The 24105-nt window shown below is 46.3% G+C and overlaps 1 protein-coding gene across 3 annotated transcripts in view; it reads left to right on the plus strand.

Annotated features, from left to right (window-relative positions):
- The first annotated feature begins 34 nt into the window (after window positions 1–34).
- The window catches only part of TMEM260 (transmembrane protein 260), a 36439-nt gene continuing 12368 nt past the window's right edge, over window positions 35–24105 (plus strand). For 2 of the 3 annotated variants that reach the window (XM_054200525.1, XM_054200527.1), the window contains exons 1-5: window positions 35–161; window positions 6602–6633; window positions 7411–7562; window positions 21208–21385; window positions 23066–23179. In XM_054200525.1, coding sequence (XP_054056500.1) covers window positions 56–161; window positions 6602–6633; window positions 7411–7562; window positions 21208–21385; window positions 23066–23179 — 582 coding nt within the window. In that variant the 5' untranslated portion in view covers window positions 35–55. The remainder of the gene's footprint in view (window positions 162–6601; window positions 6634–7410; window positions 7563–21207; window positions 21386–23065; window positions 23180–24105) is intronic. The other variant, XM_054200526.1, reaches the window with a different exon arrangement.

The raw sequence follows: 24105 nt of genomic DNA on the forward strand, positions 1-24105 counted from the left end.
ACGCCCCGCCCGCCCCTCCCGGCCGAACCCGGAAGTGGCGGGCGCGGCGGCGCACATGGGGGCCGGCAGCGGGGCGGGCTGCGCCGCCGGCGCGCTGGGTGCTGCTGTGGCGGCTCTCTACACGGCCACGCTGCCGCCCGCTCTGCCCGGCGGCGATGCGGGTAACGTACCCAGCGCCGCCGGCCCGCCCGACGGCGGGGAAGGGGCGGCGGGGCGCCCCGTGGGGCCGGGGCGTGGGGTCGCGGGGTCGCCCCACCGGGAAGGTGGCACCGTGGGCGCTCCGAGGGGGCTGGTGCATCGTGGTCACCCTTCGGGCGGGGCGGGGCTGAGCCCTTAAGGGCTGGGGCATCGCTGTCACGATATAGGGATGCTCATCCTATGGGGGCTGGTGCGTTGTTGTCGCCCCGTCGGGTTTCTGTCACCCTATAGGGTTCTCCCCCATAGGGGCTGGGGCGTTGCTATAACTCCATAGGGTTGCTCAGTCCATAGGGGCTGGTGTGTTACTGTCACCCCATAGGGTTGCTTATTCCATGGGGCTGGTGTGTTGCAGGCACACGATAGGGTTTCTCTCACCCTACAGGGTTTCTCCCCCAGAGGTGATGGTGCATTGCTGCCACCCCATAGGATTACTTCTCTGTAGGGACTGGTGCGTTGCTGTCACCCCATAGGGTTGATTACTCCATAGGAGCTGGTAGACTGCTGTCACCCCATTGGGTTGCTCACCCCATAGGGGCTGGTGCGTTGCCATCACCCTATAGGGTTCTCCCCGATAGGGGCTGGTGCGTTGCTGTTACTCCGTAGGTTTGCTCTCACTCCACAGGAGCTGGTGCATTGCCGTCAGCCCATAGGGTTGCCCATCCCATAAGGTTGCACCCCCATAGGCACTGGTGCGTTGCAGCCGCTCTGTGGGGTGCTCACCCCATGGGGCTTGGTGCATTGCAACCTCCCCATAGTGGCACTGGCCCCACAGGCTGATGCACCATGGACACCCTATACTGGAGCACACACCCCCAGAGCTGGGGTGCTGCCATCCCCCATGGGGTGCTCGCCCCACTGAGCCCAGTGCGTCACTGTCACGCCTTGGGGGGGACGGGGACGGAGCTCATCCCCTGGGGTCACTGCAGCATGGTCACCCCTTGGGGCTGTAGCCCTTTGGCCACCTCATGTTGCCCTGATCCTCTCCCCCGGCCTGTTTGCTTTGCAGCGAATCGTTAGTCTCCATCTGAGCCTTCCAGCGAAGGATTTAGTCAGGAGGCCTGGGGATGGCTGGTGGCATCAGAAGGCAGATGTGTCATCCTGACAGATGTGGCATCGCTGCCTGGGCCGTCGCTTTCTCCAGCTTATGTGGCCGCAGCCGATGCAGCAGTGAGATCTCTCGATCTGCCTGTCTGGAAGTGCGACTTGCCGACAGTGACAAACTAGCTGAGATTTTGCATTTCGTGCTGCCGATCCCACCAGACGGGACAAAATTCTCCTGTTTGGTCCTTCTGTGCGTTTGCTGGTTTAATCCGGTCTTGCTTGAAAACCACCTTCCTTCTGTAGCATCTGTGCAGTTGTGACTTGAGGATAGGAGAGCTTGGATTTTCTAGGTGATGTTTTGATTTATTTTTTTTTTTTTTTGATGGAGTAAAATACCCAGATACTTTCCTTCTTTTCTATCCCAGGAGAGCATTGAGTGGATTTAACTGTGTGCCTCATGGCCATTGCTGGTTTCGGATCCAAGCAGTGCATAAAATTCCTTATAAATAAATGGGCTTTTAATGGGTGCATATATTTTACAGCTTCAGTCTGTGTGGAGGGAGAGATATATGTTTTAACTACAACTCTTTAAAATTTGCTGTTATTTTTTGTTTAGTTACGTGAAAGACAGCACTACTTGGTAAAAGCAGGATGGTTTTTCCTAGCCGGGTTTAAGGCAGCATGTATTCAGCGTGGCTCTTCGCATCCAAATGTGAAGTTGAGCAGTGGTTCAAGTGAGGGTTATTTGATATGAAGATAACAGGGTGGAGCTGTGTTTTCATTACAACAAGCTCTCCCTGGTTCACTGGGATTTTGGCTGTGGATGGACACTGCTGCAACCTCGTGTTGTCTGTTTTCCCTGTTTGGATCAGAGGGACCCCATTGCCAGAGCTGTACTAAAAGAATTTATTTTTTAAATCCTTTCTCCATAGAGCCTGCATCCCATGCTCCCGACCAAGTGTGCACGCCTTGCTAGGCTGGTCAGTGTGACCCCTGATGGCTTTTGCTTCTGCTCCCAAGTTTGTAAAAGGGCTGGCTTTGCTCCTTCTGGTTGTATTAGTTAATATATGATGATCAATATATTTGTAGTTCTTACCATTTTGTCTTCTAAAGTACTCCCTATTGGGAAATGCGTGTGTATGAACGCGCAGGGTGCCAGTGCTCCAAGCCGTTCGTGCTGCATGAAGCCTCAAGAACCTGGTTTTTAATTGTACTGGACTTTGGGTTTTGCCTGCGGGATGCAAATAACCATTAGCATCCTTTACAAAGTGGGATGTGGGTTCTCCCGAGGAGATGATGCTGGGATCCGTTCCTTACTTGATGTGAATTATCTTGGTAGATACAGCGAGCGGCCAAGCAGCCCAGGCATGGGTTCACCCCACTTTCCCTGGGTTTTCATGGTTATTTTCATCATAGAACCATAGAATGGTTTGGGTTGGAAGGGACCTTAAAGACCATCTTGTTCCAACCCCCCCTGCCCTGGGCAGGGACACCTCCCACCAGACCAGGTTGCTCAAAGCCCCGTCCAACCTGGCCTTGAACACCTCCAGGGATGGGGCAGCCACAGCTTGTCTGGGCACTCACCACCCTCAGAGTGAAAAATTTCTTCCTAATATCTAACCTAAATCTACCCTCTTCCAGTTTGAAGCCATTAGTCAGGAATCCTATGACTATATGCCCTTGTAAAAGGTCCCTCCCCATCTTTCCTGGAGCCCCTTTGGGGACTGGAAGCGGCTCGAAGGTCTCCCCGGAGCCTTCTCTTCTCCAGGCTGAACCGCCCCAACTCTCTCAGCCTGTCCTCACAGCAGAGGGGCTCCAGCCCTCCCAGCATCTCCGGGGCCTCCGCTGGCCCCTCTCCAACAGCTCCGTGTCCTTCTGCTGTTGGTGCCCCAGCGCTGGAGGCAGCACTGCAGGGGGGTCTCCCCAGAGCGGAGCAGAGGGGCAGAATCCCCTCCTCACCCTGCTGCCCACGCTGCTGGGGATGCAGCCCAGGCTGCGGGGGGTTTCTGGGCTGCCAGTGGCACGTTGCCGGCTCATGTTGAGCTTCTCATCCAACATCCCCAAATCCTTCTCCTCAGGGCTGCTCTCCAGCCATTCCACTACTTGTGGCTGCCCCAACCCATGTGCAGGACCTTATTTTATCCCATTTTGGAGGCGGGAGGGGGATTGCGCTTTCCGTAATTTCTGAAGGTGTCCTGGTTCTTCCTAGCACAGCAGCTGCATGTGTAGAGATGCACGTATATAGGTGCAGTGTGTGTCACTCCTCTGCTAATAACTTTAGTCAGAGATGTCAAGGACATTCACTACTTGTGTGCTGCAAGCAGCAGAGAGATGTCCCCGAAGTGGCTGAACTGGGGGCCTGGGTGCTTTTAACAGGCTTCCAGCAACCCACGTTAGAGGGAATTATATTAGAGGAATTCTCTTGGCATGGGTCCCTTGGCTGGCCCAATGACCTTGCTCCTTGTCTCTTGTTATTTAAATTTTTTTGCATTTTCTTCTAAATCTGCTGCCTGCATTGTATGTATTTACTGGAGCTGAACAGAGATGGGCTCGTCCCCGCTGTCCTCTTATGCCTGTCCCAGCCAGCAGCCACCCCATCGCCTTGGTGAAGACTTTTTTGGGTTATTCCCCTGGTTTCCCATGGCCTGAGCAGCACACGGGATGCTCCAGCGCTGCTGCCTGGCCGGAGTCCCCTGGGAGGTCTCTGCACAGTCCCCTCCATGCGCTGAACTTCCCTGTGCTTGGGCACGGGGCTCAAACTTACGCCCTGAAAAGCACTGAACCTTCTTGTGTGGGTAAAGAGGTGCTTAAGGATTTGCTGTATCTGCTTTCAGGCAGGGAGACTGTTATTATATTTTACTTTTTTTTATGCTATCTATATAGTTTTAATTGTTCCTGAAGGTTTGCAGTAATCCTAAAACGTAAAAGGCAATAGGTATTTTCCTTGGCAGCTTTCTGATGTTACTCATAAAGAAATGAGAGAATGAATTTTAGAGCTAATTCGGAAACATTCACAGATGTTAAAACAGCTTAAAAAGGGATCAAATAAACTCAAGTTAAAAGGAAAAAAAAAAAAACCAAAACCCAACCCAAACCTTCCCTCTGATGTTTCAGACATCAGCTCCCAACCTTGCTGGGGATAAACCCATTTTCAGGCAGCAGTGGGTCTTTGACTGAACATCTTTATTGGGGAAAGAGCCGGATGGTCAGAAATTTAGTTATACCAAGATTTTGCTGGAATAAACTCTTCCGTTTGAGCCGGCATCCGAAGATGCCGAAGAAAACACAGGTTGTTTTCTGTCACAAGAAATGTATCGTAATCAAGTCTGTGGATGCTGTAGTCTTCCCCTGTGCGTGTGTTGCCACTCGATAATGGTGCTCTGACCTCCGAGAGCCCGTCCCCTCACTGCTGCAGCCCCCGGGGGCTGTAAGGGACACCCAGGTACGCAGGTGGGAGATGGAAAATTAACCCCAGCTGAAGTGTCAGGTGTTCTGCGCTCCTTTTGGGTTTTCCCAGTGGAATTCAACAGGCCTACAACCTGGGAGCTCATCTTTGTAGGTTTTCTTACTTTTATTTTTTTCCTTAGTTCTTAGGAGGCAAAGTGGTGCCAGTGGCTTTCAAAGCCCAGGAACGGCATCCACCAGTATTTTAATTTTTGTTTTATTTTTTTGCAGCTTTCTGGTCAGTTTGTGTCCGTATTACTTTGGGGTTATTCTTGCCCGTGATGTGAACCAATATCAGCCTAACGTGCGTGAACTTAATCTTCAGCCGTTTTAGATGCAGATATTGCTGTGTCCCAGAAGGACTTTATTGAAGGTGAAGCCCTGCCTGGCTCAGGAGCAGCGTCCCCGCGATGGATGGGCATCCACCGTTACCCGCTGCGTGGACAAATTTAGGGTTTCCTTTATTATCATCTTTTCCTTTATTTATCACCTTTTGCTGGGTGCAGGGGGGATCAGTTGCTTCCCAGCCCTGGAAATATCAGAATTTCTGGAAATGAAAGGGCTCAGCTTGGGATGGGTGGTTTCCTCATTGTGTCCGATTAATTTTTTTTTGGGCTGTCTTGCAATAGGTTGAAACTTTCTTAAAACAGAGTAGCAATAAAAACAGCCGGCGTTTGCAAGCGTGGTAGAATCCCCATGGGAGAGGCTTTTGTGGAGAAAGCCGCGGGGCCGTCCCCTGGGCTGTCGTGTTACAGCAGTTGCCAACAGCAGGAGCAGGTTGACTCGCATCTTCCTTTTAAAATACATCGTTTACTGTAACGTCAGGATTTAAAGGTGCCATTTGTACCATCCTTCTCCATCATTGGGTGGTAGGGACATCATAATGCAAAGAAATACAAAATATTATTAATTTAACCAACATATAATTAGTATAAAGCCAACAGCGCCCTTTGTTTGGCGTCTTTACCAGCTAACGATGGGACAAAGCGCCCACGACCTTGGCGCTCGCAAAATGAGCAGGAGCGGTGAGACCAGGCTCTGCCAAACTGGATAGAGAAATTTGAGGGGAAAGAAGGAAAACCAGCCGTAATTTTTAATTTTGTTGCCCCTCGCTTGTGCCCTTCGTCCCTGAATGTGTTGTGCCTATTGAATATATTTCACAGACGCCGTTCAGGAGTGGTGCAGAATGCTTCAGCATCAAGCGCTCTAAAAACGTCAAGTATTGTTAGCTGTTATGCTAACGTGGATTTATTTATTTATTGGTGGCAGTTATTTGTCCTGGCGTAAAATACAAATGAAATGCAAGGTCTAAGTGATGTTTCTAATGGGAGCGGCTGCTGGATGCCGCAACTGCCGACAGGTAAAAGAGTTACTTGCGAAGCAGATGCTGCAGGAATTGCTTCAGCATGAAGGGAGACTTCGTTCCCGAATACGGGGATGCAGATTTGCGCGATCGACAATTATATTTTCCCCTCTTTAAAACTATAAAGCTGTGGTTTTGTGTGTTTTTGTTTTTTTTTTAATGAGAAACAACCGGGTGGTTCAAGAGACAATGCAGCTTAGGCGTTGCAAACTGTAGTGCTGGGAAGTTATTGAGTCAATTGGTTTTAAATTAAAAATACACGCGGACAAATGTCTGCGTTTTGAGTATCTCAGGCCATTCTTTACCCGAGCCTACCTATGCTTTCACTTATCTGTTCATAAAAGTCTCGCGAAAACATACAAAAGATATTTTGTGCAATGACATCAGAGGGAGAAAATATTCTTAGAAAATTTCATGCTGTTAAATCTCTACAGATTTACAGTTTTATCCAGTCAAATTAATGCAAAACCCCAATGCAAGCATTTGGATTTTGAAAACTTTGGAGGAGTGTCATTTCCTAATAGTAATTATTGGTTTTACATTATTTTTTCACAGGGGAGCTGATCACAGCCGCATATGAGCTTGGAGTAAGTATTAGTTTTATTGTTTAATCAATGCTCTCATTAACAGTTTTAGGAATTAAGGAAGTTTAATTAAGCATGGAGTAAAGTAGATTAATTTATTTTCAAACCACAGTTTTTACTAACTTATAAGTACAGCACGCGACAATTTACTTCAAGTTTTAAATCCAATTAAACTAAATTATAAAGCAAAGGCTTTACTGTATATACAGTAGCTGGCTTATTATCAACCCAAATTTTGTATAAGCTGGGGAGAATAAAATAAATCGGGTTAACAATTTTAATAAGTTTTATTATTTAATAAACTTTATTATGGTGCATGATCCCTTTAGGCAAGACCTTAGGACTGTCAGCGCGGTGGTAATCCGATAGCAGTGTGGTCTTTCAACTTGCTAACCAATAAAATAGTTGAGAAGCTGCTTTTTTTTAAAAAAAAAAAAAAAAAAGAAAAAAAGAAAAAAAAAAAAAGAAAAACAGCCTTTTGAATGACCCTAATATAGTGTGAACCCAAACAAGGAGCCCTTTAAGGCACGCTAATGAAACGTGGCACCTCCTTTTCTCGCCGCCTCATTATTATGGGCAAGACGTGGAGCCAAATCCACTCCGGAAAAAAATTTGCAGAGTTAAAATGGGTCCGAAAGGATGGGTCGGGGAGAAGCACTGCTCGAAGACCCCCCCTCACCCCCCCATCTCCTGCCGCCGGACCCCGGCGTGCCGCTTTCCTTTTGGTTTCCGCACAGTTTCCCCCCTTTTTTTTTCATCCCGGTATCGATCTGTCCGTAGGTCGCCCACCCTCCCGGCTACCCCCTCTTCACGCTGCTGGCCAAACTGGCGACGGGGCTGCTGCCCCTGGGCTCCCCTGCCTTCCGAGTCAATCTCCTCTGCGGCTTCCTGGGAGCAGCTGCCGCCTCTTGCCTTTTTTACACGGTTTTCAGGTAAAGTCACTGGGGGTGTTTTTCTTGGCGGGGTTTTTTCCCCATCATGTTCCTGAAGGCTCTGTTCCCCTCTGGCCTTCAGACTAGTAGTCCCCCCACCTCCCTTTCCAGCTGTAATTAGTTCCTCTGATTAACCTAACAGCGGTTTAATCTGAACTTGACCTTCTTTCCTGCACAAAAGGTCCCTCTTTTTCTTTTTTCTTTTAATTTTCTTTCTGTTAAATAATAATAATAGTAGTAATAAAAAGTGTGCCCTTTCCCTTACGCAGACGTGACAGGTTGCACGGGCTCATTATCACAAATCACCGCTCGGTTTAACTAACCAGAACTAATGAAGTTTGTCGTTGTCGAAAGATGCAGATGGTCTGTTTAAATTAACAGGATGAGCTTCACCTATCGGGGAAGCCGTGAACTTGGTTTAATTGCGGCTCCCGGCGGAGGCGGATGGGCAGTTGCCTGCCGGCGGTACCCAAGGACCAGGGCGAGCATCCCCCGGTGGAGATGCTGCCATCCGTGGAGGTGGGGGGCACACACACGACACTGTCCAGAGCCCGTCTGATTTCTCCGGACCTCTAACCTTGCGGGGAAGACCAAAAAAAAAGAGGGAACAATCGGAATGCGCACGTGGTTGGGGGGTTTTGTTAACCCCCCTCATCTTTGATGTGCAAGTTCTGGCTGCTCTTAACCTCAGCCTGACCCATATTTGAGAGGATTATCGGCACCCGTACAAACAATTTCTGATGTTCTTTTGCAGGGAAAATAGGGCATGTTTTTGAGGCTGCAAGCGGTGAAATCCGAAGTGATATCGGGGCGCTTGGCGATGAGACGAGGCGCTTCCTTACTGAGATTATTTTGAAAAAAGCCCTTCTCTCCCACCCGGTTCCAGAGTCGCATCCCCCCTCGGGGAAACCTTCTAGGTTGCATTCTCTCTCTGAGAAATAAAAGCAGGAATAAAAGATGGGGGGGACGGACGGACAGATCCTGCACATCCCCGGCGCCCTGAGCTCGCTTAAACTTTGGTCCCCGGGGTGCATCTGTCCCGCTGCATCTTCCTCTGCCGAAGGGGAGATGCTCTTTGCGCATCACCTTTCACGCGGTGCATCAGCCCCAGAGCACACCTGCTGGAATTTGCTTCAGTAATTCCTAAATATTTCTATAGGCGTTTAAAGCGGTTGCTTTTTACTGTTGGGTAATACGTGTAATTAAGTCGGCGTTATTTAATTTAATATCCTGTATTTTACAGCATAGTTGGGGAGCTGCCCTCCCGTGCACAGTGCCAGGCGCAGCGGCAGAGCACAACGCTTTGTGATTATATGAAAAACTCCTGCGAGGAGTTGCTAAAAAATTTGAATATTAGTTTCTGATTATTTTTTTTCATTATGATTGTTCCCATTATTACAGTTACTATGAAGATCTGCCCTGCTTTTTAGTTTTAACTCCGATGTGACGATTCCTTGCGTGTCCATTTCGTGCGTATGAAACGATGCGACTCACTCTAGAGAAGGAGGAAAGCAGGGAAGAAATCGCAGGCTAAATTTGGGAATTATTTTTACACTTCTAGAGATTTACTGGTTTTTTGTTGGTTTTTTTTTTGTTTGTTTTGTTTAATTGGATTTGGAAGATGTTGCTTCTGTCAAATTTAAAACTTGCAGGAAAGAACGGGAAACGTGGAACTGAGAGATGATAGAAACTATTAGGACTTACAGAAAATTATTTCACAGATACAAGGCAGTGACAGGATCGATTATTCAGCGTAGCAGTGATTGATTTTGTTGGAAATAATTGTAAGGTATTGCGGGTCAGTTTTATTTCCAAATTACGACGTTATATTTTTCTTTTTCAGCACCTTAAAATTGGTTTGTTTTTTACCACATTCATTGAGCAAAAAAAGTTTTTTCTTTCTATTGCTACCGACTTAAAAAAAAAAAAATATAGAAAATCTTTCCAAAAGTGTTTATTGGTACCGTCTGCGTGAAAGCCGTAAATATCTGAAGGTGACGGGTTTTGATTTTAACCGGGCTTGTCCGTACTCACAAAGGATCTAAACCCGGTCTATCAAATCCCCCCGCGTTTTTGTCTTTTAATTAAAATTTAGCTGATGGGGTGACCCCCGCCTGGTACCCGAGGGGGTGGGAAAAAAAAAAAAGAAAAAAAAAAAAGCGCCTGCTCCTCGTGCCGCGCGGAACGCAGCTGCTAATATGAAAATATGTAGATGTTAGGAACACAAATAATTGATGAAGTACACATCCTTCGGGAGCAACACGGTTCAAGTGGCAAATCTCTCTCCGGGAACAATAGCCACCCTTCAGCGGGGAGGAAGCCATCTCTATGGTAATGGGGCTGACGCTGCCCTATTGATCGCCTGGAAGAAGACATTATACAATGTCAGTTGGGTTGTTACAATTTCATTTGTCGTCTTGACCCGAACTTAACCTCGAAAAACCTTTCTTTTCTCCCCACCAGCCGGGCAGGGTTGCTGTTTACCCTCTCAGGGTTTTTTTTTCTCTCTGCCTCCCAGCATCCCCGTACAGTAAATCTCTCCCTTTTCTTTTTTTAAGAAGCATTTCCCAAGTTTATTCCTCGGCAGGTCAGGACAATTTCTTTTACTGCTTAAGGAAAGCGTGGCGGTTCCCTCCGCAGCCGGGCGGTGTTTGGCATGTTACGGCGCGGGTGGGATTAGGATGGAATTTATTCCTTAAACAGATTTCTCCTCTGCCAGGTGATGGCTGGCGGGATGCTCTCTGCAGGCACTGCCAGGGTCGATAGGAAGCAACCCCAACATCTTGTTTATTATTCATTATATTATATTATATTATATTATATTTTTCATTATATTTTTTTTAAGCCCGGATTGCACTTTTTGAAGCGAAGTTACATCAAACCGCGTTGATGCAAAAAGCCCTTCTGTCAGTAATCCAGACTATCGCCGAACGAGCAGTTTACTCTTTTGAATTCCTTCCCAAATATGTTGGGGATTTCCCCCCCCCTTCCCTCCAACCCTACAGAGTCTTAATAAATCGCTGGTAATTATCGTAAAATGGCATTTACAAAGAGTTTTTCTCGGACTGCTTGTAACTGAGGCAAATAATTCATCTTTGCTTCGAACGAGGGGGGAGCTGCTTTATGTTTTTAGGACGCAGCGAGTGCGGCTGTAGGATTGTTTCTTTAAACAACTACTTATTTGTTTTACAGTGGGAGGCAAAGCATAGCAAGTTTACAAAGTAAACCAATTATCTTCTTATAATGTGATTGCCAAAGTGTCATTTTCTGCAGAGATGATGCATTCTTTGCATTCTCTGTTGCAAAGAGAAATAAGATGCTTTCCCCTGCTTTGAGTGCATTTTTATTTTTTTTTTTTCAGCGTATACCTTTCATAGCTTGGCTGTTTTGCTGTATCTAAATATACAAAGCTAATTTACTGCAGGGGCCGTAGCAGAGGAGAAGGTGTCATTGCCCGAGTACTTCTCGTAAGTTTTTGCCAGCTTTATTCTGGCTGAGTTGCACACGGGGTTTTGAAAAGGGGGAAAATGTTGCATTAAATTAAGCGGTTCATGTCTCTTTGGTTTGCTGTTCTGGGTATCACATTAAGTTTTGGGCGTTTTTATATATATATTAATATATATATATTCCCTGCTCCCCAAACCAAGCAAGACACTGTGAATATATATGAAAACCGGAGCCAACTCTTCTCTCGCCACCCCCAAAAAGGAGCGTTAGGCGTGTTGTATAATGAAACCATCAAAGTGATTCAATCATTTTGAAATCATCAAGGCATTTTGGAAACAGCCCTTGAGCATCCTGACGGCCCTGAGGTTTCTCACCCCAGTGCCGTGTCTCCTGGAGCTCTTATGGGAAGGTCCCTGAGAAGGACCAGGGGTGTTGGAGCACCAGGAGGATGGGTCACCTTCCTGGTCCTCCCTGGAGGCATCTCATGGCTGATGCTCCCCTAAAACCAACCGATGCTGGGAAAAGTTGTCTCCTGCCTGCGACGAGTGGGGAAATACTCTGTGTCCTTTGGGTACACGGCTTTGCTGGAGCAGGAATTGTCCCCAAAGAGTTTGACTCATTTTTTTTGAGGGAGTGGGATGGTTTGGAGAAGACAGAGGGAGGACAGAGGAGCACTCCCACCTGGCGTGGGCCGGTGCCCCCTCTGCCATCATGGGAAACTAAAATATTTGGCTTTGGGGAAAGCGGAATCTCCTTATTGGGGCATATTTGGATTTTTGCAGATTACAGATTACCGTAGATTACCACTGTTGTAGCACGGTGCAAAGATCTCGGCCGTTTCAAAAGCAGCGATGCTTAGTAACAAGTAATTATGAAGTTTTAGGAGGGAGAGAAGAGAGGAAGGTACTCAAGTATTAATTTGCTTTTAGAAGAATGTCTATTATGACCTCTGGCTAATTGGTCATATATATATTTTTATTTTTTTCCCTTGTCCCCATAATAAGCCGGCAGCGAGTTCAGTCTGTTTGAAGACGTTACCAAATCTGTTCATTTGCATTTTGCTCTAAAGTAGGCACATTAGGCTGCAATAACTCTGCTTCATTTTGAAAGGGGGGGGAAGCAGGGCAAAAAACTCTTTTTTTTTTTTCTTTTTTTTTTTTTTAAGACTGAAGAGTCTTTTCTGACAGCTAGTCAGAGTTAGAATTAGTTCAAGGAAATGTTAATAATGCACTGCCTGGCTTAATCCCTTTGATATCACCAGGTATCCTCCTGTTCATGGGTTAATTGCTTTAAAAGCGGAGGCAATATTCTGAGCGGTGGGCCGCTTCACCTTTTCACAGCTGTTACCATTGAGTGACAACTAAATCCCATGTGTAAGATGAGGAAGAGCTCAATCTCCAATTGGGAGAAAATTTATGTAAACCGCAATCCCTTCAGAATGTGCGGAAGTCACAGACTTTCTTGATTTACTCTGCTTTTCCCAGAAAGCTCCATTGTTCCCTTCCCTAAGTCCCATCAACCCTTTGTAGCGGAATATCACAGCGGCGGCAGATAGCTTGAAATATATAAATGCTATCATAGCTCTGATTAATAGCGGCGCTTATGAGTCAAGTCTGATAACGGAGCAGCTCTCCACTCAATTTCAGATACCGCTAATGGAATCTGTCTCCTGCAATTGTAATGTGAGAAGGGCTAATTTGCCATGGAGCTTGGAGCTGTCACCAGCCGGGGATTGGGGGGTCAGATGGGAGCTGCCAGGTTTTTGCCCTGCAGCTTGTATCTCTCGCTTTGAATAGCGCAGCCCCCTGCCTGCCAGGGAGCTGATAGGCCGCCGGGGGGGTTTATGCCACTCCGTACAATAGCGAAGGGCTGCATGGGCTGACTTGGTAATTGTGAAGCCAGCTCATTTTTTATTTTATTTTATATTTTATTCTTTTTTTTTTCTCTTTTTCCCCCCCTTCTTTTTTTTTTTTTTTTTTTTTCTGCCGCTGCATAATTTTCTAATAAGGGGTTTTAACAAATGTCAGATTAGGAAAAGTTTCTGCAATTACAAAAAAAAAAAAAAAAACTTATAAAACATTTAAATAGCTGAAGTCGGTTCCTACCGAGGGTTGGGGCTTTTGGAAGTAGGCACCGGTTATTATAGGTGGCTGGGATAAAGGCATACCTATTTTCTAAGGATTGTGAATCAAATAATGGGTCTAACTAATGTACCCTTCCTGCTTGCAAAGACACTGGGAGAGAAGTTCCCATTTTTAGTGGCTGGAAGCACAATTTTTACAACTCATTAGTGGAGAGGTGTGAGTATGGGGCTGTATTTATTGAAGCGGCGCAGCTGTGCGTGCATTTATCGATCTGTTGTGAGTTGTGCTACTGGTTGAGGTGCTCTGGGATAGCTGGGCATGGAGGTGTTTGATTTAATTACCAAACTGGCTTGGGAAGGGGATGCTGAAGGTAAACTCTGCTCTGGTGTGGTGCCAGGCATCCACAAACCTACACAGGTGTGAGGTTTAACATTAGGAAGTCCCATTCCTAGAACCCTCGTGGTGCGGTTCTCCCCATCCTTGGTGTCCAGACCCACTGAGGTCCCCGCTGCTATCCTGGGGCACCTCGTCACAGGGGTGGCTTGGTCCTGCTGCTGGGAGGAGCTGAGGTGGCATGGCCCCAGGACCCAAGGGGTGGCATGCAAGATGCTTCTTGCACATGCTGGTGACATTTGTGGTCCAGAGGACAGACAGAGACTCAATATTATCCTATAGAGGTGGTTTCCTTACTTGGACACATCCATGGTGGTGTCCTTACTGGATGTATCCAGTCCAGGAGGATGTATGCAGGAGGGTGCAAGGAGTAGCTCACCATAACCAAAACCCTCACTGGCTCAATACTCCTCATCCAGGCTGGAGAATCCCTTCTTCAACTTGTGGTGTTTTGATGAAAGAATTCCAAAAAAGGGTAAATAAGTGGTGGCAGTCCCTAGCTGGGTTGAGGGTATATTGAGCAGATGTGGCACTGAATGCTTGTGGAGGGTAGTGAGGATGCTGCCTGCTTGCCCCACCCAGAGACATCACGGGTCCGCTGGGAGTCCCGTGATGCTGAAGTCCCATTTGACGCAAAGAACAGCAGTCAGTTATAACCAAAGTGACCACTTTGGGTTTTGGGGTATTTTTTTTTTTTTTTTATGGTGGTCCTGCCCATTTGCTTGGTTTCTGTTCTCTCCTGGTGGCTGTGAAGACTCAGCGGCACTCTCCTTCCTCCTCCTTCCAGCACCAGGAGCGGAGGCTGCGGGCAGGGCTTAAGTGGCTCTTCAGCTCCGGGTCCTTGAGGAAGAATAAAATCCGGTTTGCTATTCCCTGTAGTACCTGCGCCGGCTCTTCAGCGCTGAGAGCAAGAGAAACCGCCGTTTGTCCATTGAGTGTTTGTGACTAAGAGGCAGGCAAACCCAGAGGGATTGGGGGTTTGGGGGGATAATTATTCTTACTTAGGTCCTAAACTCATCTTTATTTGTGTTTTATTTTTATTTTCTTTTATTTCAGCTCCAATGCACCCGCACGCTTAAAGCTTATCTGCGGAAAGCTTGGTTGTGGAGTCTTCTAAGTTGTAGTCTTTTTAACCTGCATGAAAAAAAAGAAGTGTTGTTTGTTTGGTTTTTTTTTATATATCAAACAAGTGAAAGCTCTTAAGTGCAATTTGAAATGTTAATTCTTGAATGCACTAGGTTTTTATGGTCATGGAATATATCTATTATGAAATAAAAGTCAATTGAAGGGATATATCTCCGCTCCTGCGAAGCGAAGTCACAGCAGGGCAGAGGCAGAAGTTGCCGGTGGTACTTGGAGCCTGTGCAGGGAACCGCCGACATCAGGGTCATCATCTGCGGGTGCAGGGGGAGACTGAAATTTAAAAAAAAAAATAAAAAAAAAAAAAGTCCATTAATTAGTTTATTAGTAGATATTTTAAAAAGCAGGAGGGTTTTTTTCGTACTCCACTGACTGAAAAATAAAAGATGTGAGGCTGAGATCTGCTACCTGTGAGGTTTTGGAGGGAAGAGAAGGCAGAAATAATCAGCTTATTTCACTAGGTACAAATAGGTGTTTCCAGTTTAATACATCAGCTTCAAATATAAAACGTTCCAATTACCTTCCTTTTCTTCTTTATGAACCCGAGATTGCATGTAACACAAATATTTCAATTAAATTCCAGTTCCCATCCATATATAGCTTTATACCAATCAATTTAATAAGTTTTGGCAACTTATTAAATGTAAAATGGCTTCCGTTATTTTCTATATAAAAGGTAAAAAGATTGATTGAGTTCTTTGTTATATGCATGTAAATGTGACCTGCGCTCTTGGCTAACAAAAAGTTTTGCCAAACTTAGAGGAGAGGCTAAATTTTAAATCGCAAACTGACGTGTTTTAGTGATTGCCACCAAATGAGAACCTAAAAAGTATGATTGCAAAACCAAATTAAAATACCTATTTTCAGTTTTCCCAGTTGTTCCTGCAAACTCTTAATAAAAACCCTCAGGCTAAAATATTCCTGATTAAAGCAAGTTTCTAGTACCCGTGTCCTTGGAGCTGAGGCCCAGCCACACGTTCTTTCACTTGGGTGCCTGAGAAGGAAAACAAATTAATAATTATTTTTATTTTGTTTTTTCCTTTTATGTTTGGGGATGCCATCGGAAAATACTTCTCACGAAGGACTGTGTGACCTCTGCTTTGCTGAGTGTTTCTGTCCCTTCTGAGTGCATTTTCAGATGACGGGAGGGATCAGAAGATTGTAGTTACTGAACTAATAGGAAGGGACCTGCTTCCCCCTTGTTTTGTTCTGAAAAAGTGCTCCACGTGCTTTGAGCGGGTCTTGCCCCAAACTAGTTATTTTGCAAAATCAAAAATACAATCTTTTCCCTTGGTTTTTCTTCCAGGTGAGATAAACAAGCCCAGAAGGCAGCTTTTATTCAAGCTTGGTGTTTCAGTCCTTCTCGAAGGGGTTGTGGTAGCTGGAATACCCCTGGGAGAAGTCCTGAAGACTTTCCCACTGTTGCGTTGGCTGCAAATCTTTTCTTTCATGAACTGATTTCTGTGTGGGGTGGGGTATTGCTATTCTGAATGCTTCCTTCCCGGTGACCCAGCCTTCTTCCCCAGGAGATAGTCCCTACCTACCCCAAGCCCTGGATCCCCCCTTCACTGGACAGAGCCTTGTAGTGGGGTTTTGCCCACCTTTTGCTCTTTGTAAAGCCCATCATCTTGAGGGAGTCACTGCAAGGTAGCTTTATGCCTACGCTATGTTGGCAGATGAACACTGGATGGTTATTACGATTGCCATGGCTTCATTGTTGGCAACCCATTGATCCTCTTTTGCCAGTCATCTGTTCTTTCTCATACCAGTTCCAAAGACTGGGGGAAACGTGCTGGCTTTGGGGGAGCGGGAAGCTACCCTCCCTGCTCCCCAGAAGCAATGGGATAAAGCCCTCCTAGATGTTGCTTTTACGTGAGACAGGTGGAGGATTCAGCTGTTGTGGTCTTTGCCATGTTTTTTCTAGCACCTCAACTGTATTTGAAGAATGTGTTTGAAGGCAAAACCATGAGTAAGTGTCAAGTAAGGATAAATCTCTGTTACTGTCTGGTCTGGAGCCCTTGATGTGCTGTCAAAAGGAGAGACAGTGTTAAGCAAGTAAAAGGTGTTTTCAGAAAAAAACCCAACTGTTTTCTTCTCCTGACCAGACTGCACTTGCAAGCCTCCAGCCAATGTAGATGAAAGAGCGTGGGTCTCCAGGCTGGGTGGCAGGGACCAGATGCTGTGTGCTTCCTTCTTGTCCAGCAAGGCTTTACTGCAGGAATTAATTTGCAACGTCTGTGTCAGACCCGGTGGTTGATTTTGGTGAGGTGTGTGTCTATGTATCTAGAGAAAACCCCATCTTTCCTTCCACACAACAAATGGCTTCCTGGCCTCGTTCCCCCCTTGTCTTGACATTGGTAATTGGGTTGTTGAGCTTTTGCTACAGTTACAGGAAGTCTCCTTTTTCTCTTCTGTTATCTTTCTTCCACAACATACTCTGGCTTAACCACAAAAATGCTGTTTATGCTTGTAATTAAAGCAGCCATTATCTTCTGGCTTCCTAATGCTGTTCTTCCTTATGCAACATGTTGTCTCCAACAGCATCTTCAGTTGTAGATTGCACTGTCCTCCCTTTCAAATCTTTTCACCCTCTTTCTTGGTGTCAAGCTTCTTGACCTCAGGTCCAGAGCTCTGACCCATCCCTTTGCTCTTTCAAGTCTTCCCGTCTCTATTTTACTCTCATTTTTGTGCCTTTTCCATTCTTTCATCTCTTTCTGCCTTACCTGACTGAACACTCACCGGTGTCTTTCCCACCTTAAAATTATTCTTTGGTTCAAAGTGTTGTAAGTGGCTGACCTGTGTTGTCTGTGCCTGAGTTGCTCTGTCACCTCCTTGGACGTGGGTTTGAGGGCCACCTTGGCGCTAAGGCAAGAGAGACGCAGCACAGTGTCACTCTGTGCTGGAGAAGTACAAGTAGCTGCCAGATGGCGCAGTGCAGTGGTGCATGGAGATCCTTATGTCAATCAAAATGAGCAGTATAACCATGCTAGCCCAGCCGCAAGGCAGGGTTGATTTAATTTGGGCCCAGCATCATGCTGACATGGGGTATGTAGTGATAGGACGAGGGGCAATGGTTTTAAAATAGATCAGGGCAGGTTTAGATTAGACATTAGGAAAAAGTTATTCACAATGGGGGTGGTGAGACACTGGAACAGGTTGCCGAGAGAGGTGGTGAAGGCCCCATCCCTGGACACATTCAAGGCCAGGCTTGATGAGGCTCTGAGCAACCTGATCTAGTTAAAGATGTCCCTGCTTACTGCAGGGCGGTTGGACTAGATGACCTTCAAACGTCCCTTCCTACCCAACACATTCTATGATTCTATGATTAATTTCTGCTTGTCCAGCTGGTACTACTTTACACTGTGAAGCATTGCATTGTGTGGACCTGCTGGACACGGGGTTTTTTTCTGCCAAGTGGTCTTCATCTTCATCTGGAGATACCTGCTCTGATCACTTCCACTTCCAAGAGTGTTTCCTACTGAGTCAGCAAACTCATAAATCCATCATTTCCATTGCCGGCAACAAAATCTGCAAAAAAATCTTTGTCTCCAGCTTGCATTTGCCAAAACTACTGTCTTGATGTTCTTTGAGAACGCAACACGTTTCCATTTGGTTTTTTAGCATCTAGTATGCTTGTAGGAGCTTAGCGCTCCACGCACCCAACATGCTTTCACAAAGTAAGCTTAGCAGCCTGGCTTTCCCACGAGTTTCCCAGGAAACTACCAGCGACGCCAGCTCTGTTGACAAACAGATCTGAGGACTGTGCTCATTGCTGGATCCTGACCCTGCACTGCTCGCTGAGCAGAGATGTCCCCTGCCCCACATAGCTGGGATAAGTCTTTAAGCTTTGGGTTGAGTAGCTTTTGCTTAAGCCTTATTTCATAAAACTTGAATCGTGGGTTTGAGACTTTTTATCAAGAGCACGGGATTTTCTTTCATCTCATTTGAACTCTAATGATACGCTCGAGTCTTTTCTGGGAAAGACAAGGAGAATTGGTAAATGCTTGGGACGTTTGCCTAAAATACTGCTTTTCATCCGAAGGTTTTTGGGACGGTTGTTTTACCTTTTTCTACCTTATTTCCCTGCAAGAATTTCAAAGGGATTTACAAAGTTGTTTCTTTATAACTAAAAGTTTAAAAGGTTTAGTCAAAACTTAGGGATGTTGTGTAGTGGGGCTTGGGTATCGGGAAATATCTTGGGTTTTAAATACACATGGCTGTGCTGCCCTTTCCTGGTATTTTTCTTTAGAAGGAGAAACCACTCCTGACTCGATTCCTGCAAACTCCATTGCATCTTTCCTTTTTCTGTTCAGGTGCCACATCTTTCTAGTAGCAGGGAGGAGGAGAGCACAACCAGAGCCCTTGAGGCTGAGAACTTTGCCAGACAGGTCATGTGTGTCCCACCTCTCCCTTGGAGGAGATGGACTCGGGGCCGCTGGGCTGCCTTGGTAGCAAAACTGATGGAGCGGCGTTCGTGCCTGTGAACGCCTTTTCTACATGCAATTGTGTGATTTTGAAACGTTTATATTAATGCAGTGAGAGACAGGTCTTGCCCTGGAGAATTTCATGCCACATGCCAAAACCTGTGTTGAACCGCAGTGAAGTTTAGACGCTGGAAGAGTCCACCATGGTGGCATTAGTGAGCACAACAGTAGATACTGGTAGTTTGCCTGATTTCCTACAGAAGAGGTTGCTTGTCGCCTTTCTTCAAAAGCTTATAGGGTACTTTGCAGACACAGATTTGGTCTGAAACAGTCCCACCTGCTGTCAGTTGGGAATTTTCGGACTTTTTTTTCCCCTTGCATTGATTTTTTTCAAGACCCTTTCCTACAGTCTTGATGCTGAAGCTCCATGTCACCCTGAGCTTGTCTCACTCTGGCCTTGGACACCTGAGAGTTGGTTTCTTTTTCCCCAGCATTAACTGAACTGCCTTATTTCTTACCCTCCAGAAGCTGCAGATCTCAAAATGCTTTACAAAGGAGATAAAAATCATTAATCCTATTTCGCTGATACCTGGGGCAACAGCAGCGGAGTGGCTCATCCCAGACCACCCAGGATGTCCAATGTTGGTGGCAGGAGGAGGAATAGAGACCTGGCCTTCCAAACCCTCATCCCAGTCCTCTCCTCCCCATGAACCCTGCTTCCCATTCTTACTGGATTAAAAATTCCCATTCTGACTGCGCAAGCCCTTCTTTGACATCTACAGAAATAGATTGGCTGTACTGAGGTTGTTTTGGGAAGGTGGAAAGAAAGCATGGCCAAGGAGAGGAGCCCTTGCTAGAGAGTGCTCTGCCAGCAGCTCCCTCGTCTCTGTTCATAGGGGCTGTATGTTTTGTTTCCTTGGTGTCCATTTATCTCAGAGTTACGTGAGGAACCCCATAAGCAAGTCCATTCTACGATCCCTGATGGCAGAACAAGCCACCTGGGGACTATGGCTGAGCTAGAGGATATGGCCAGTATTTAGGAGCAAATTACACATGAAGAAGTTGGCTAGCTTATCATTTTTGGCTTAAACCTGCTGGAAATGTTAGGACTAAATGGAAGTATGCGTACCTGGAGTGGGACTAGAAAAATACCCAATTTATGGTGGACCCTGGCTTAGTCTTACAGCGGGATGGTGAATTTCTGGAGAGGAGCTTTGACCATAGCTGCAGCTATTTCCGTCTTTGGATAAGGCTTAATTGAGCTGGTTGTGATGCCCAACGTGGCATCTTTTCAGGGTGACTTTCCGAAGGGGAGACCTTCCAAAGAGGCAGAGGCGGAGCTGCCCCTGATGCGACTGGGCGGGAAGAGCCGCTGTTGCAGAACGGCTGTAATAGGTTTCCTGGGCTAAATCCCACCTCGTGGGCTCCCCGTCCTGGCTGCAGCATCCAGCCGAGTTGGGCAAGCGGCTCCGTGGGGAGTGTGTACCATAATCCCATCCGAGAGTCACAGAGGTGCCCAGCTTTTAGGCTCACAGCCATCCCAACAGCGGGTGCTTCACCTGCTCCCTCCTGCTTGCTGGACCTGACACCCGTTTTCCCAATTCCTGACCCCAACAGGCACCCCTCCCTGCTGGGACCATGGGTTCCACAATCCTCACCCACCCCCAAGACACTATACAGCCCCCCACCCCCGGGAAAGCTCTGCTAATGCTGTCCATCATGAATAGCTCTAATCCACTCTTTATTTAGCGCCTTGATGAATTTAAGGCTGCATCCTTGCTGGCATCTCCTCCAGCGGAGAGCATCCCGTTAGAGGCGTGACTCCCTGGCTCGGGGGACCACGACCCGCCGAGCCATCGCTCATCGGGGTTTCTGAATCCAATTCAGTACTGGAAGTTTTCATGGTGCTTATGAGAAGCCGCCGACTCTTTGGCGTTGGGTGGCTTGCAAATAGACGGGCTGGCTAACGCCTGCTCTTCCTAATTGAAATTATTAGGAAGATATTAACCATATAATGTTTTGGCAGGGTGCTGGGTGGCAGTCATCATTTCTGCTGCTACAGTATGTTTAAAAAAAAAAAAAAGAAAAAAAAGAAGAAGGACAATAAAGTAGGCTTTTTTGTTGGAAAAGAAGATTTCATGTTATCTGTGTTTGCAGGCTTTCTGGCTCATATGCTGGAGGAATCCTTGCTGCGGGGGTGTTTTCATTTTCTCGTCTAACATGGCAGTGGTCCATCGCGGCGGAGGTTTTTAGCTTAAACAATCTGTTTGTGGGGCTGCTGATGGCTCTCACTGTGCGTTTTGAGGAAGCATCCACCGCAAAAGAGAGATCAAAGGTAAAACATCTCAAGCAAAGTGAATAGTTCTTTATTTTATTTTTTTTTCAGTTAGTTATCATGCGTCTGTTTCATTTCCTGTTCATTTAGTGCTTAGTTTTGTTTAAATAAAGAAGGTCAAATCTGGGGACTTGGTTCAGCACCTGTGCTGGGTGATGTCCACCGCTGACCTACCTGGATGTTCAAAAAGCGCCAAACATTGAAAATCCCGTCCACTTTGCTTAAGAGTTGAGTTGGGACCTGTTGGTTGGGTTTGGGGTTGGGTTGTTTAATACGTGCAGGCTGGGAACACAAAAAGCAAAATCATTTTCCTCTAAATGTTTTAGCGCAAAGTTTGGTTTCCTGCATCAAAGACTCAAACTAGGCTGTGGGTGCTCACATTCTTGTTTTCAGAACTGTTATTTTCCCTTGGGGTAAAAAGATATGTTTTACAGAAAACTTCATCTAGACAGAGCCCCATGTTTCTACTGAAAAACAGAAATGACCAAATATTCAATCAGTTCTTCTTTTGAAATTAAGTGTCCCCCTAAAATAATGGCATTGTTAAATACAGAGACTTTAAATTTCATGCCATATTCTCTGCTTTATAAACAGACTGGGCAGCCAAGTGATAATTTTTCCTTAGCAGTCTTGTTCTTTCTACTTCTATTTCCCTGAACATCTGATCTCTTCTCTCCCAGACTTGCCTGCTGTGACTCCTGTAAATTGTGTGAATAAAAGGATTTTTGTCTGGCTAGGCTAGAATTTCAGGAGTCCGTGGTGGTAGTTTACTCAGCTTCGCGAGTTCTCAAATAACATGTTTTACCAGTGGTTATAGAGACCTTGTTTCAGAGACCTTGTTTCACCATTGGATTTATATTTTTATTTCTTTTCTGATGAGTACTGTCCCAAGATCTCTACAAGCTGAACTCCACGAAGATGGAGTTGGGCATTTTTCCAACCTGCTCCCGCATTTCACGTGCCCGATTTCCACTGGGATTTTCAGAAGCAGTTAAGGAGCTTGTTTCGATGTTTTTTGGGTGTCCGGCATCCCACGCCTTGGAGAAGCCAGGCTGCCAACAGCAAGCTCACAGCGCCTTGCATAAATCAGATGGTCGTGCAAACATCTTTGGGGGTGTGCTTGGAGTTCATCAATACACTTGAAAAATTACTGAGGTTGCTCTGAAAATGCACTTCTAGACTAACAAGGGGTATCACATTTAATTCCCTTTGCTTAGGAAGTTTGTATAGCCCTGACTGTAGTCCTCTGTGCCTGAAGAAGAGGAAAACATCATTCCTGTTATATAAAATGACGTCTCTGTATATAATGGCATTATTTTAGGGTATGGCTTCCAAAAAATTTGCATCATTTGGAGTTAATTGCTGGGCAGTCTCTCCTGTGCAGCAGGGGTTGGGGAATTGGACCCCATCGCATCGTTATGATGTAATGGTGCTAAACAGGATCTCTGTGTGCATGAAGATGTAGCCATTCAGCTGGACGCTTCTTAAAGAATGTTTTCTGTTGAACAAATGAAATCTCCCTGTAAATAATCAAAAATAGCCTGTGTTGTCTGTGTTACAATTGACCGGTGCTCATGGATGTATTTGCCTTTCTCCAGTAATTGCTCTTTTGGTCTCTGGATGTTTTTGCAAACTGTAAAGAATAATTGTGAACGTATTGTTGGTTTTTTTCCCTTTCAGATCTCTAAACTTGGTGCCTTTTGTTGCGGGCTCAGCTTGTGCAATCAGCACACGATAGTGCTTTATATCGCTTGTATCGTGCCTTGGGTTCTGTCCCGGCTATTCGGAAAGACGGTATGTATTTTGCTGACCCATACCTCTATTTTTGTAAGGCAGTGAGTAATTCTTTCTTCCATGCACTTGTGCCACTTCGATGCTGATGTACAAAGAGGAACAGTCAATGGTCTGTCCAATCCAGTTGGTCATAACCCAGTGAAGTTACAGTCCTTCGGTCTGACATCAGAGCCAGCGATCGCGATTTAGGGGCTTTGTTCACACCAGCCATCTGTGAGCTGCCCGTGTCTCCTGGCATGGGAGAACTTTCTGCCCCAGCTGCTTGCACATACCCTGTGAGCAACCATAAGACCGATACTTGGAGCTAAAAACTGCTCAACCTATAGGCAATAAGAGCACGTTCAATGACCTACCAACCAGGAAAGCAGATGAATATCTGTCAGTGAGAAGTCACAGGCACGTGCAGTCTACATGTGCTGCTTCTCCTGCCTGATGGCACTGGCCTTCTCATGCCATCAATTCATCTAGAGATGCGTTGATGTTGATTCCCTGGTGGTAGCAAACGAAAGCTGTGTCCACTCATTGCAGAGCATCTTGCCACTGGTGTTGATAGTTGAAGGTGCAGACAGAGTAAGCAGCACGGCAAGAAGGGTGCAGAGGCTTGTCTCTAGGGGGAAGTCATCTTCAGCATCTCCTTGAGATGTGCCGGGCTCGGTGGCCTCCAACTCTGATGCAGCCAGGACTTGAGACTCCTACAAGAGATCAGCTCTCAGGTGAAGAGCACCTGGCCCGTGCCAGGTGGAAAAGACAAAGGAAGGCTGACCTTTGGTGAAACTGCAAGCCCCTTGTGCAGTCAAATAGGTCCCTTTCATCTCCTACTGGAGATCTCGTTCTCAAGATGTCCCTCCTTCTACCCCTCTTTATTAAACTTGCTCATTGCGTAAGAAGGTGAAAACACCTTTTTGCATGCCTGGCTTATGAAGGTG

This window comes from Rissa tridactyla, chromosome 4 (genome assembly GCF_028500815.1).
Source record: "Rissa tridactyla isolate bRisTri1 chromosome 4, bRisTri1.patW.cur.20221130, whole genome shotgun sequence".
In the NCBI taxonomy this organism is placed as follows: domain Eukaryota; kingdom Metazoa; phylum Chordata; class Aves; order Charadriiformes; family Laridae; genus Rissa; species Rissa tridactyla.